The sequence below is a fragment of the Calliphora vicina genome, chromosome 1, assembly GCF_958450345.1.
Source record: "Calliphora vicina chromosome 1, idCalVici1.1, whole genome shotgun sequence".
Taxonomy (NCBI): Eukaryota; Metazoa; Arthropoda; class Insecta; order Diptera; family Calliphoridae; genus Calliphora; species Calliphora vicina.
The window spans coordinates 129651191-129665764 of record NC_088780.1 but is presented as its reverse complement, the minus strand read 5'-3'; the positions used below and the strand labels follow the sequence as shown (position 1 = coordinate 129665764).

The following is a 14574-nucleotide window of genomic DNA, read 5'->3' as shown; positions in this document are numbered from 1 at the left end:
AAATGTATACCGATGTATAAAGGAAATTTAATTCTTAACAAAACATATTTCTAATTATTTAAATTGGATGAAAATTGTAAAAGTTATTCAACTTTTTTACACTTTTTTTTAGTATTTTCTACCCCAGCGCATATGAATAATAAAAAAAAAAATAATAGTACATACAATTTTTAATTTACAAGGTAAATTTTTTCGAACTTTTTTCGAAAAAGTTTAATAACATTTGCAAATATAAGCCGATTGTGACAAGTAATGTCTCATTTTTGTCTACATTAAATTGTCTTTAAAATACTGTGCAAAAAGAAATAGGTTTTCATATAAAAAAGTGTTATTTAGTAGCAGCGTGAAATCTTAAATCTTTGTCTCTCAGCGGGAGCTAGGTTTTAATTTTAGACCCATACTTTATTTTGGAAATTTTCTGTAGACTCCAATTTTGCTATACGCCTGTCACGTTTTTTCTCACCCTAACAAATTTTCATAAATTTATTTTAGAATTAAAAGTTTTATTGTTTTCTTTTTAAGCATTTCTAAACAATGCTATTGTACTACAAAACCATTTTTAAATATTTTTTCAATTCTTAACTACTATGAGGTTAAAGAAGTGGAAATGTGTCTTAATTCCTTGTGGCATCTAATTATTTTTTAACTGCGCCCAAACGACTAGGATCCTGACTGGGATAATGTCCACTACCACCAGCACTGGGAGGCGGTGGTATAGAGTCTAGGGAACTGCCAGCAGCAGCGGCAGCAGCTGCTTGAGCGGATGTAGAAGCCACCGGCATAGAATATGGGGCCGCATAAGCTTGGGAATACATTTGATATGATGAGGCGGGTATAAGACTTGGTGGTATTTGATGCAATTTCATACCAGGTGGTAGAACCGTTACTTGCTCCTGTTGTAAATTAAAGAAATCATTTGGATTTTGAGTTGCTGCTGGTGCTATAGCATTGACATCAAAACGTCTATCTGTTTTTGCAGCCCCCTGTTTGGCCTGGGAGTGAGCCCATTTTATGGTTGATTTCTTACCCTGCAACACTAATTTATTGAAACTTTTCTCGGCGGCCAATTCAGCTGCGGACCGTTTCGTGTATTGTATAAAAGCACACTGCTGGCGAGGCACCAAAGCTATAGAGCGTATTTCACCAAATTGATAGAAATGATCTCTGAGTTCAGGTTCTGTTATTTCCTCGGGTAAATTTCCAACATATAGTGTAGTAATGTTGCGATCTTCTGGTGGCTCTAGAGTGGGTAGTGAGGCTGCCCTCTTCATAATCTTCTCGGCCACTGGATCATTACGACCATAGTAACGATCTTTAATATTTTGTTCGCATAGAGGATCATCGGGTTCGTTGGGTTTGTCATGACGATATGGACACTCTTCGCCTCTTTTACATTCTCCTTTTACCCAGAACGAACATATATGAGGCCTATTTCGTTTATAATAGGGAGCTGTACGCGCCAATTTCGATAGCATTTCACTGGCTGCCAATGATTTACCAACAGCGCCTGCTGCTTCAGTGCCATCACCATCTTCCAATTCTCTATCTACATTTTGTATGTAATATTCCTTGTTGACGTCACTCTGTGGCAGATTGTCTGCTATTTTCAAGGCTGCATCTCTCACTTGTATGGGCAAACCGTATTCCAAATCAAGCAAACACGTCTGACAAACGTTCTTCAAACGTGCACATGTCTGGCAAATTTCAGTCTTCTTAAAGCGCATTCTAGCACCGGGACACCAACGAAAGATTGTAAATGGCCTGGTGCATATTTTACATTCTTTACCAAATCGCTCCTTAATCATACGCACGTACGGATTGTCACCCAAACATGTTTGACAAAGTATGGGAAATTCGGCATCCTCCCAATTTTGTCGATTGTAAGTATTTGTAGTCTTTGACATAGACATGTTGATAAATGAATATACAACAAATTTTTATTATTTTATTAATTAAAAAATATATATTTATCTACTAATATTATTTCACAAAACTATGCCAACAAAGTGTACAAAGAAAAAAGAATAGCGTGATGAAGGAATAAAAAATGAAGAATTGTCAATTTTAACGTAACGTATGACGTGACGTAACATTTAAGTGATGCCATATTAATTAAAGAAACCGACATTTAAAAGTATGTATTAGATATGTATTTCTTATTTTAGATAATTACATATAATTAAATAAGCGGAAAACCAACGTATTTTTTTACATAAATAATATTTAGGAACAAATGAAGATCCCAGTAACAGAATATTTTTATAATTATTTCTGTATTGTATTGCTGGATTTTGGGTGGCCGAAGGGTTTTTAAACTCTGTGATGAATCGAACACCGACTTCGCTAAAATCACTTTTTCTGTATATCACAATTTTCTGTGTACTGTCATATAAATTCAAAAAGGAATTTTTGGTTCACAACAGTACCTATTATATGTCATATTAAAGGTATTTTGAAGCACTATTCAATGATATCCATAAAGATCAGATTATTTTGGGAATAAATTAGAAATTTACTATTATATACATACATATGTATATTGGCTTTAAATTCCTATCCTAACTATTAAACTAATAGACATCGTGCACACATTTTAACATTTGTCTGTTTATAATTATGATTGATAGCTATCAACACCAAACAAATTATTAAAATGCAAGCTGTTTCGATGATATTGATTTATGCCGTCATATTAATCTCCTTTTCTTTTAAATTCGCCATATTGAAAAGAATAGAGTCTCGCAATTGCGTGCACATTTGTGTGTCTATAGAACATATAAACGTTTTTTTCTGTAAAAAAAACTCAATGTATATCAGAAAATTTTGCAAATAATGTTATTTTCATTATAAAATGCTGTGTATTCGCAATATGAAAATGAGACACAACGATACACCGTTTTTGTAAACGTCAGTTTTGACGTTTATATAAGTCTGGCACTTTTAATCAAACAGCTGTTGCACGTAAACAAATAGCTGAGGATAAACAAAACGTTTAAGTTAAACATTTCATTTTTTATCACAAATATAATTTATCGTTTATCGCCAGGAAATATGTCACAATCCTCTTCTTCAGCTCCCCCCATTAAACGCTATCGTCATGAAGACGATGACAAATCATCAGGAGCAGAAGACGATGATAAATACGTTCCCTATGTACCTGTCAAGGAACGCAAAAAACAGCAACTCGTGAAAATGGGACGTATCGTGCAGTTGACATCAGAAGCAACACAACCAAAATCTTCGAGTGAAAATGAAAATGATGAAGATTCGCAAAATGCCACAGATCCTGAATTGTGGGGACGTAAATACAATATCAGCTTGTTGGATCAACATACAGAACTGAAGAAAATAGCAGAGGCCAAAAAAATCAGTGATGTTGAAAAACAACTAAAAGAAGAAGAAAAGATTCTCGAAAGTGTTCAACAACAAAAGGCTCTCATGGCCGTTTCAGAATTGGCCAAAGGTATACAATATGAAGATCCTATTAAGACAAGTTGGAAACCTCCGAGACACATACAAGATATGTCGGAATACAGACGTAACGCTATACGTAAACGTTTGCGTATATTGGTGGAAGGAGATGATGTGGCTCCACCCATACGAAGTTTTAAAGAAATGAAATTCCATAAGGGCATTTTGAATGGTCTAGCCGCCAAGGGTATTAAGCGACCAACACCTATACAAATTCAGGGTATACCCACGGTATTATCAGGCAGAGATTTAATTGGCATTGCGTTTACTGGTTCGGGTAAGACTTTGGTATTTGTTTTACCTATAATTATGTTTGCGCTGGAACAGGAGTATCGTTTGCCTTTCGTACGAAATGAAGGTCCATATGGTTTGATTATTTGTCCATCTCGGGAGTTGGCTAAACAGACTTATGACATTGTAATGGTAAGTTTTTTTTTCAACAATTTAGCTTAAACCATTATTAGCGTAACATAAGTTTCTAATTAATAACAAATATAGACATGAATACTTCTTCTAAATATGTATATGTAGTAATTCAACTTTTCCAGTTTTAAATCATATTTGCCTTATTATATGTGTACATTAAGGTAGCCTTTATTTAGCAATTTAACTATTTTCGATGCTACCATGCTCTAAAACTCAAATGCTCAAATGGAAAATCGGATAGCGTTTACAGCATAGAATAAAATATGGTTTAGACGTTACAAATTTTGTATGGAGTTTCGTTTTAAATCTGTTCTTATGTTAATCCAAGATAGGTACAACCGATTAAATTTGTAATCCTCATTTAGTGTTAATTAGAATCTTTGTTTGTAATATGTGTTTTTTTTATCAAAATCGTTTATATCTTATAGATCTGGGTATTCGGGAAACATACATATTTTAAAGATTTGCTCTATTTTATTTTTCTCAGCACTACAGTCGTCACATAAATCAATGTGGTTTGCCGGAAATACGTTCATGCCTAGCAATTGGAGGCGTTCCAGTTTCAGAAGCCTTAGATGTCATTGCCAAAGGTGTTCACATAATGGTTGCTACGCCGGGCCGTTTAATGGACATGTTGGAAAAGAAAATCGTTACTCTCGATATCTGTCGTTATCTTTGTATGGATGAAGCTGATCGTATGATTGACATGGGTTTCGAAGAAGACGTGCGTACAATATTTTCATTTTTCAAAGGACAAAGACAGACGCTGCTCTTCTCAGCTACTATGCCAAAGAAAATTCAAAATTTTGCTCGATCAGCTCTGGTGAAACCGGTAACCATAAATGTTGGTCGAGCCGGTGCAGCATCGATGAATGTGACACAAGAGGTGGAGTATGTCAAACAAGAAGCTAAAGTTGTATATCTATTGGAGTGTTTACAAAAGACAGCACCCCCCGTTTTAATATTTGCTGAAAAAAAACAAGATGTTGACTGCATACACGAGTATCTATTGCTTAAGGGTGTGGAAGCTGTTGCTATACATGGTGGCAAGGATCAGGAGGAACGTTCGCGAGCCGTTGAAGCTTACAGAGAGTCTAAAAAAGATGTCTTAGTTGCCACCGATGTGGCCTCTAAAGGCTTGGATTTTTCCAATATTCAACATGTTATAAATTACGACATGCCAGAAGATATTGAAAATTATGTACATCGTATTGGTCGTACTGGTCGTTCCAATACCAAAGGTTTAGCTACTACATTTGTTAATAAAACTACAGATCAATCGGTTTTATTAGATCTGAAACATTTGCTGATTGAAGCTAAACAGAAAGTGCCAGATTTCCTGTTGGAACTATGTCCAGAATCAGAAATATATTTGGATTTGGGAGATTCACATGGTTGCAGTTATTGTGGTGGTCTTGGTCATCGTATTACCGAATGTCCCAAATTGGAAGCTATTCAAAGCAAACAGGCATCGAATATTGGACGCAGAGATTATCTGTCAAATACAGCAGCAGATTATTAAGAACGTGTTGTTTTTTTTACGTATGTATGTTAGAATAAGAAATAAAACGAATTGTATGTGTACGTAAAAATATATGTATGTATTTTAAAGCTTAAGAAAAACATTAAAATTTAATTGAGAATCCTTGTACATTTTTATGAATTGTAAATTTGAAATACAAAATGTTTGCGTACAAAATCTGTAATGATGGAATGGAAACAATTTATTTTTTTATATGACTACTTTACTATTTATTTTTTTTTTACAGTACATATTTCTACTTTTTCAACCAAAGTATAATAACATTTCAACATTTTGTTTTCCTTAATAATCGTTGGTTTTGGTTTGATTCAAAGTTTTATTAAAAAAATAAGTAAAATATTATGCTCATGAATTAAAATTGTTTATTATAGGATTAAGTTTCGATTTTAATGATTTCGATTTTAAAATAGTTTGATTCAATTAATTTTATTATCTTTATATATATAATTCTTCTGTACGTGTGTTAGTAACTGAACTCCTCCTTAACGGCTGGGCCGATTTCGATGAAATTTGTTGTGTGTGTTTGAATGGGCACAATGGGCATGGCACCTCCCATACAAAGTAAAAATTTATTAATGCATATCTGGAGTAGTATTATAGTGGGTGTCTTCAAACTTTGTGTGAGCTATGGCAGAACAACGTTTGCCGGGACAGCTAGTTGCAATATAATAAATGTGTTTGCTTAAGTTTTCAAATTTTCAAACTAAATCTTTAGTTTTCTGTAGATTTTCTAAGACAATATTAATCAGTTGATCAATTCAATTTTAAACTGCCTAATACATAGGGTAACATAGAGACGAGACGGAATTGTCAAAAACCTAAGTCTGTTGTCAAAAACCTATCTCTTGCAACAACAAAATACATGCTAGACAATATATTTTGTTGTTGTATCAGAAATATTATTTGTTGTATTTTTGTTTGACAAATCGGAGTGTCTCGTCTCTATGTATAATTCTCTATGGCCTAATACTTCAGACTTTTTAGTAATTAGTAGCATAATATTTTACTTTCTGAATTCATGTGCATAAATTTTTCTAAATGTTTCTATTCACATGAATCTTAAAAACCACTTTTTTATCCTAAGTAAAATTAGTTTTTGAAATAAATAAATGAATTCAAATATATATTACTTAGTGGTTACGTCATTTTCGTCAAACTATTTTCGATTCTTATAAACACTATCTAAATGAGGATTAAAAATGCAAATTTTACCTGTTGATCTATTGTGGGTTAGAATGGGGACCGTATTTTACAGTTGTATTACATTTTATTTCAATTGAATTACAGTTGTATTACACTTTATTTCAATAGCATTCTCCAGTAAAAAGGAAACATAAATTCAAGCCGTATGTTTTTTGTTTGAAAAATATTTTATTTTTTCAAAAATGTTCAAGTGTTTGAATTTTTGAGGCTTTGGTGATTATTGGGATTGTAATGGGTTAAGGTATTTATAGACGGCAATACTGAGTATTAACACTTTTCAAATTTAAAATATTATTGAAATCATTCGGTATGTCAAGAAATCGTTTCGAAAAATACATTTCTTGTTTACACAAATATATTATATCTTTGTTGATTGATATTTATCTGATAACTTTATTTATTTTTTTATATTTTCTTGACATTTTTTCCCTTATTTGTATTTATAAATACATACGATTCATACAGTGACGGACATTACAATAGAATCACTACCAATATTTCATATAAAACTATGATTTATATATAATATATTAAACTCTATTTTTATTTTGCCTTTGAATTATGTCTATGTGTTCAACGCTTACAATTACAACTTATTACAATATTAATAACATTGTTACTTTTCAAATTAAATGATATGAAACATAAATTTTGTTGAATACATTGCGACAATAAATAGAATCACATTTAAAAAATTAAATTAAAAGTTGGCTTTGACTTTTCATTTTTGATTTTTTTGTTAATGAGAAAATATTTTAATAGTAATTATTAAATATTAGCTATCGGTAATAAAATATTTATCAAAAAATTGGTCGCGCAAAACATTGCACTGAAGAAGAAAGCAAAATTATTAAAAATTTAAGTTGTTCCGGCCGATCTCAACGTGAAATTGCTAAATTAGTAGGACGATCCCAGAAATTTGTTTTCAATGTGTTATCCATCCGCAAGCCACCACGTTCCATAGGAAAACCGCGAAAAACTAGTCATCATGAAGATAATTTAATTGTTATAATATCCAAACGAGATCCATTTAAGTCCGCTGACGCAATCCGGAAGGAGGTTGGTTGTGAAGTATCCACAAGAACTGTTCAAAGAAGATTGGTGGATGCTGGTCTGCATGGCAGAACTTCAAGAAAAGTTCCTATGCTCACTAAAAAGCACGTGGCAGCAAGAAAGAAATTTGCCAAAGAACATAAGGATTGGTGTGGCCCGGTAAATATAAAAAAGTGGCGAAATGTGTTGTGGACGGATGAAACAAAAATTAATTTGATTGGTAGCGATGGTAAAACATGGGTCAGAAGTCCAAAAAAATCTGAATTAGATCCTCGGTATACAACAAAAACGTTCAAATATGGTGGTGGAAATATTATGATATGGGGATGCTTCTCTTGGTATGGCGTTGGTCCAATTTACTGGATTAAGGAAAATATGGATAAGCACCTGTACGTGAATATTTTGGAAAATGTTATGAAGCCACATGCAGAATGGAGTATGCCCTTAAAATGGGTATTCCAACAAGATAACGACCCAAAGCACACTTCAGGTCTTGCGAAAATGTGGTTTTCAGATAACAAAATTGATATTATGGAGTGGCCCTCGCAATCCCCTGACTTAAATCCTATCGAAAACCTATGGAAAATAGTCAAAGATAAACTTGGACCTGAAAAAGTGAAAAACAAGGAAGAATTATGGCAAAAAATTTGGGAAATCTGGTACGCTATTCCTCGTTCTACATGCGAACGATTGGTAAATTCAATTCCAAAAAGATGTGATGCTGTTATCAAAAATAATGGTTATGCAACAAAATATTATGAAAACGATGCGTTTTAAGATGTTCTTTAATTTTTATAAGTATTAGACTGATTGATTCTATTTTAATGTCGCGTATCTCATTTAGTTTTTTTATATTTGTCATAGTTTTTAACATAAGAATGTGTTCATTTTTTATTTTAGTTTTATTTATTTTTTGTGTACACCATAGGCATTAATATATACTGAAATAATTTAAATTTTTGAACTAAATTATGTAGTTTTAATGATTTACTTAAATTTATATGTTGTGATTCTATTGTATTGTCCGTCACTGTATGAAAATAAGAAGTTTTTGAATTGTTTTAAACAAATTTTGAATACCGACCGTAAATCAAAAAAATCATTTGTATTTTTTGAAAATCTAATACAATTTTTGTTTAGACTATGATTGTATTATGATACTTGAGTTTTTGACAAATATTAATACTCAGTATTGCCGTCTATAAATACCTTAAACAAATTTAATCAATTTCACGCATATTTTCTCATTTTTAAAGAAAATTTCAAACATTTTTCAACAACATAAAATTATAAATAAAAATTTATATTATATTTTTCAAGCCTTCTAGATTTAATTTGAAAACATAAAATATGAAAAAATCTTAATATTTAGGAATTTATTTATAAATGTTATGAATTGAAATCAATGATATCAAATCATAATATTTATGTTGAAAGTTTTTTCTGTGTACTCGTACATTGTATTTCAAAAAGGTTTCCTTTCGAATTGAATTTACACACTACTCTACATATGTCCAATTTCAATGAACTTGTCTTAACTTATCCCAAAATTGTTTTTATAGTTTTGTTAAAGTTAAGAAACTTTGAAATAAGCGATATTTGGCACAATGGACTTGGTTAATAAAATTGTATAATTATTATTATAATATATTTTACAACCGAGGCGATAGCAATAGGTGTCCCCTGCGATTTAGTTTGACTAATCTGAAAACATATCTTTAATGCATATCTACTTTTTATTATATTTAGGAATTTGCAATATTCTTTATGCTGTAGGCGGTTTATAAAATGTTGTTTTTGATATTTTTAATAATTTGATGGAATATTAATTAAAGTGGAAATGTGATATGTTGACTTAACATGCCTTTGAATGAAGTTATCGATTAAATATATAAAATTTTCAATCATCCTTAAATAATTCTACGAACTTGAGTTTCCAGTTACAATAAATTGAAATTAATTTTCCGTAAATTTTCAAAGAAACCTGTTTTAAATGTGAAAAGCCTTCTCAAGTATAATTGATTTAATTTTTATTAATGTTATAAAAAAAACCTATATTCTGTGAATTTTTTTTATTTCTTAACAAAATTCGAAAGAAATGGACGATAATTTGAATATAACAACATATATACTAATTCGTTTTGCTATTATTTTTTTTTAAAAGAATTAAATCAATACAAAAATATTTACAATTTTGTTTAAATTCTAAGAATTGTTAAATAAAAAATTCAATTAAAATTTGTTATCAGTTAAAGTTCTTATCACTGGCAATAAAAAATATGAGACTGACTCTTCTCTAAAAACAAAAGCCGGCTTGAGAATATATCATTCTCCTGAATTAAGTATGAGAATTTGAGTAAGATCTGCTTGGTATATAGGACGGCTTTAAAGATTTAAATGCTTTTGGTTGTTGTTATTGTATGTAAATGCTTTTTAAATAGTTTTTTTTTTTTTAACGAACAATAAGAGATAGAGAGTAAGAGTAAGAGAAACAGAAAATTTAAAATTTTGTTTAAGTTCATTTTTAAAATGATGGCATACTGAGCAGAGCTTGACATAATAAAAATAATAAAATCAGTGACAGCTAAAGTTAAAGATTTAGTGTTTTTAAAACTGTCGTTCAAAGCGTTACTTGAGAAGTGAAACTAAAAAAAATAAAACGGTTTTTTATTTCTTCTTTTATTAAGAAATTAAAAGGTATTTTTTTATAACAACATTTAAATAAATATATTAATAAATAAATAAAAAACAAATTATTATTTATTTAAATTAAAAGTGAAAGATGCTGTTGGTCTTTGTGTTATTTTTTTAATTTGCACTAATGTACTATATAATCAAAAATTTCATTCATTTTGATTGATTTTATAAGAAAATATTTCAAAAATATGCTAATTTGTGCGTGTTTTTGTTGTTGTTAAACAAAGAGGAAAAAGTGTTTTAAAGTGTTTGTTGTTGTTTTATTATAAAAACTGGTATAATTTCTTTGTTGATTTGAAATAATATATTCAGATTTTAAGGTGTTTATTTTCCGATTGCGTTGTGTGTCTATTGTTTAAATTACAGTCACTTTACTGCTGCCAGAGGTTGTATGCAGTTTTACTATTGCAGTAGTGTAGTAGTGTTTTTTTTTTAATTTTTATACAATTAAAAATTATTGTTTTAAAAAAGCTTAAATGACAAACCACATAAACATAATTGTTTTACCCTATACCTGCTTAAAAAAAACTGTTTAAATGAAACATTTCCGTTAGATCGTTAATATATGTGATCACAATTATATTTATGACAGAATTAATTTTCAATCATTGACTATTATGAATTTAATAATCTTTTTGTTTTGTACATTGTATGCGGAAATGTTGAAATGTCAAAGAGTGACAGCTTTTAATTTTTGATAAAACACCAAGACACATTCCCAAAAAAAAATAAGAAATTTTTATTTTTTTAGTATTTTATTAATATAAAAAGGCCCTAAATCGTGTTTTTTTTTGGCTAATTATGATACATATATGATCGGACCATTTATCGAAATAAACGAAAATCTGTAAAAAAAAATATAACACGAGTATGGGGCTTTTTATATTAAGACATCGATATGTACTTTATTTACTTATATTAACAACAAAAAATAAGAAAATAATTCATTCTTAAAAATATTCATTATTATGGTAATGCCAAAACAATGGAAACTTAGATCTAATTTTTACAGAAGTTGGCTGGCCTTTTAAGTAACTCGTTTTTGTGTGTGTTAATATTTGAAAACATGCAAAAAATTTCTTTAATTTTGCTGATATAAATTTATTATAAACAATGTTTAAAATGTAACGATAATTTGGATACTTCCGTAACTTTAGTTGCTGTTATTTCGTTAATAATATTTTAATGATAGCATTAATTTAGGTCTTATTTAAATTTATAATAAAATTAGAAATAAGCTGACACATTACATTTTAAATTCTGATGATTTCATAAACTATATTATTGAGTTTATGAAATATTTTTGCACCTATGTATTTGAAAAATTGTCCCGCTTTTTATAATTTTTTTCTTTTCGGCACCGTAATAATGCCTCACTTATAATTATCATACAAAACTGTTCCTGGAATTTCACATCTTCCGATCTCAGCTTAAGAAACGCCTTTCTTTATTTAAATATTATTTAAATGAAACTTTAGCACTACTGTTAGATGTTTATATTAAAATTTGTCATCTAAAAACAAGTTGGCTGGCCTTTTAAGTAACTCGTTTTTGTGTGTGTTAATATTTGAAAACATGCAAAAAATTTCTTTAATTTTGCTGATATAAATTTATTATAAACAATGTTTAAAATGTAACGATAATTTGGATACTTCCGTAACTTTAGTTGCTGTTATTTCGTTAATAATATTTTAATGATAGCATTAATTTAGGTCTTATTTAAATTTATAATAAAATTAGAAATAAGCTGACACATTACATTTTAAATTCTGATGATTTCATAAACTATATTATTGAGTTTATGAAATATTTTTGCACCTATGTATTTGAAAAATTGTCCCGCTTTTTATAATTTTTTTCTTTTCGGCACCGTAATAATGCCTCACTTATAATTATCATACAAAACTGTTCCTGGAATTTCACATCTTCCGATCTCAGCTTAAGAAACGCCTTTCTTTATTTAAATATTATTTAAATGAAACTTTAGCACTACTGTTAGATGTTTATATTAAAATTTGTCATCTAAAAACAATATTTTAATAAACATACAAATTCAAAAAAAAAAACTTGGTGAAAATTCCCTCGACCACTGTTAAGGCAAAGTATCAAATAAGATTTATTGTTACGGACCCGCATTTGAGAACCGCTGTTTAGACACTATGTGACAGGTCACGGAACTAATTCAAACGATATTATTATGTTTATGATATTCAAAAACATAAAGCCTACTCCCAAAATTTGAATTATTTTTATTTTTCGCTATTCATTAGTAAACAATTTGAATAACATATAAATATTTTGACAGCCAGAAAATGTATTTTATAGGGGTACAACGATTTATTAGGTTCATAATATCTCGAAATTGATAGGTTAATTTTAAAAATTCAAATAAAGCCTACTTCCGAGAATTACTTTAATTCAATTTAATTGCAACAATGAATCTTAGATTTCTTTGTGTTAATTTCATTGTAAAAGTTTTTCATGTAATATTCGAATATGTACTATTCTGAGTTTTATATTCAAAACCTTAAACTAAATCTATTTAATGTATTTTCTTCTTTTTATTTCCGTTGTATTGCATTCCAAGAGCTGATTAAAATGTTATAAGAAATAAGCGAATACTTGTATATAGTATATTTTGATAATTTTTATTCTAAATATTCTATATAAAATAAAACATTTTCTTATCAGTTAACGTTAAATTTCTATTATCATTTCAAAATTGACTTTTGAGGGCACGGATTGAATTTGTATGTTTATTAAAATATTGTTTTTAGATGACAAATTTTAATATAAACATCTAACAGTAGTGCTAAAGTTTCATTTAAATAATATTTAAATAAAGAAAGGCGTTTCTTAAGCTGAGATCGGAAGATGTGAAATTCCAGGAACAGTTTTGTATGATAATAATAAGTGAGGCATTATTACGGTGCCGAAAAGAAGTACAAAAAGTACAAGGAAAGTACAAAATTTACAAATTTTAATACATTTCTCAATTCAATACAAATCGAATTACGCATTTGTTGACTTAACACCTCATAAATCTATTTACAAAACAAATTAGCTCTTTTAGGACAGGCTTTATTTAATTTAGAACTATCAAATACATATAACATTCAATTTTGCCTTTTATTGTCTTGACACATTGCTAGCAATACAAATTATTCAAATAATATCAAATTAACAGCTTAAAAAAACAATGTTACTTTTGCATGCTTTTCATTGTTGTCATGAGCTGCACTTGAAAATTGCAATAGAGGTCAAAGTCAAGTGTTTTTTCGTTATAAAATTTATGTGTGTTTATAAAAAAAAAGCCCGGTAATTTACTTACGAGTAAGTAAATCAACACCAATTATTCAATGTTTATATGATATTGTATTGCATATTAAATTCAGTTTTATACAGCTTTCTTTGTAATTAAAAAAAATGTTTTGGGAAAATTTTGTTGTGCATTATTAATTTCGAGATATGATCCTATTAAAGCGTTGTACCCCTATATGATACATTTTCTAGAATTCTAAGACGCCATAGGTGTATCCGTCCATCTGTTTGTTGAAGACGAGATAGGGAGATTAAATTTCCGCAAATATTCCCTGTTGATTAGAAAAGTTTTGTATTGAAAATGAGCAATCCGTATTTGCCAAACCAAAAAATAAAATTAGAATAAAATATCCGTCCGTTCCACGTTCTAAACCGATATTTGGTACAAATTGTTATTGCTAATAGCAATAAAAGTTATGAGTCCAAAAATGAAGAAAAGAGTTTGAACCAGTAAACAATTTAGAATCATAATATATGATTCTAATATCGATATTTATTGATAAAACTGACCAAAGTTTTATCAATAAATATCGATGGGTTAATATAAAAAGGTCGTATCTCAACATTTAGTTACTTTACAGAAGAAGGAAAAAACTCAATAATATCAGAAAGTGAAATTTAAAAAACAACTAAAAATTCGTAATATATCAAAAAATATTTTTAGAAAAGTTGTTTGTTTTAATATAAACCAAAAACTATGCATTCAACTTTATATGAGTTAGGGGTTTTTCTTTCAAACGATTTTTAAATGAGTTAGGGTTTTTTTATAATTACTATAATTCTGTTATTCGTCAACATAGGAAACTGAATTTTTTTAAGAGAGGTCTATTTGAGTGTTGTCTACCAGAATATGTAAAAAA

General features: G+C 29.3%; 3 protein-coding genes across 3 annotated transcripts in view; 2 read left to right on the top strand and 1 right to left on the bottom strand.

The window, feature by feature from the left end:
* Window positions 1-482: 482 nt before the first annotated feature.
* LOC135963826 (pre-mRNA-splicing factor RBM22) lies at window positions 483-2027 on the bottom strand. Its single transcript, XM_065515816.1, has one exon. It carries the CDS (start codon window positions 1908-1910, stop codon window positions 636-638), a length of 1275 nt encoding a protein of 424 aa, XP_065371888.1. The 5' UTR covers window positions 1911-2027; the 3' UTR covers window positions 483-635.
* A 977-nt stretch (window positions 2028-3004) lies between these two features.
* abs (ATP-dependent RNA helicase abstrakt) lies at window positions 3005-5603 on the top strand. The gene is made up of 2 exons (XM_065515814.1): window positions 3005-3894; window positions 4385-5603. The coding sequence occupies exons 1-2, from the start codon at window positions 3052-3054 to the stop codon at window positions 5417-5419; spliced, it is 1878 nt and encodes a 625-aa protein (XP_065371886.1). The 5' UTR covers window positions 3005-3051; the 3' UTR covers window positions 5420-5603.
* Window positions 5604-10297: 4694 nt separating this feature from the next.
* Gel (Gelsolin) overlaps window positions 10298-14574 on the top strand; it is an 86388-nt gene continuing 82111 nt past the window's right edge. Inside the window, exon 1 of the mRNA XM_065515813.1 lies at window positions 10298-10393. The gene's annotated coding sequence lies outside the window, so the exon portion shown is untranslated. The remainder of the gene's footprint in view (window positions 10394-14574) is intronic.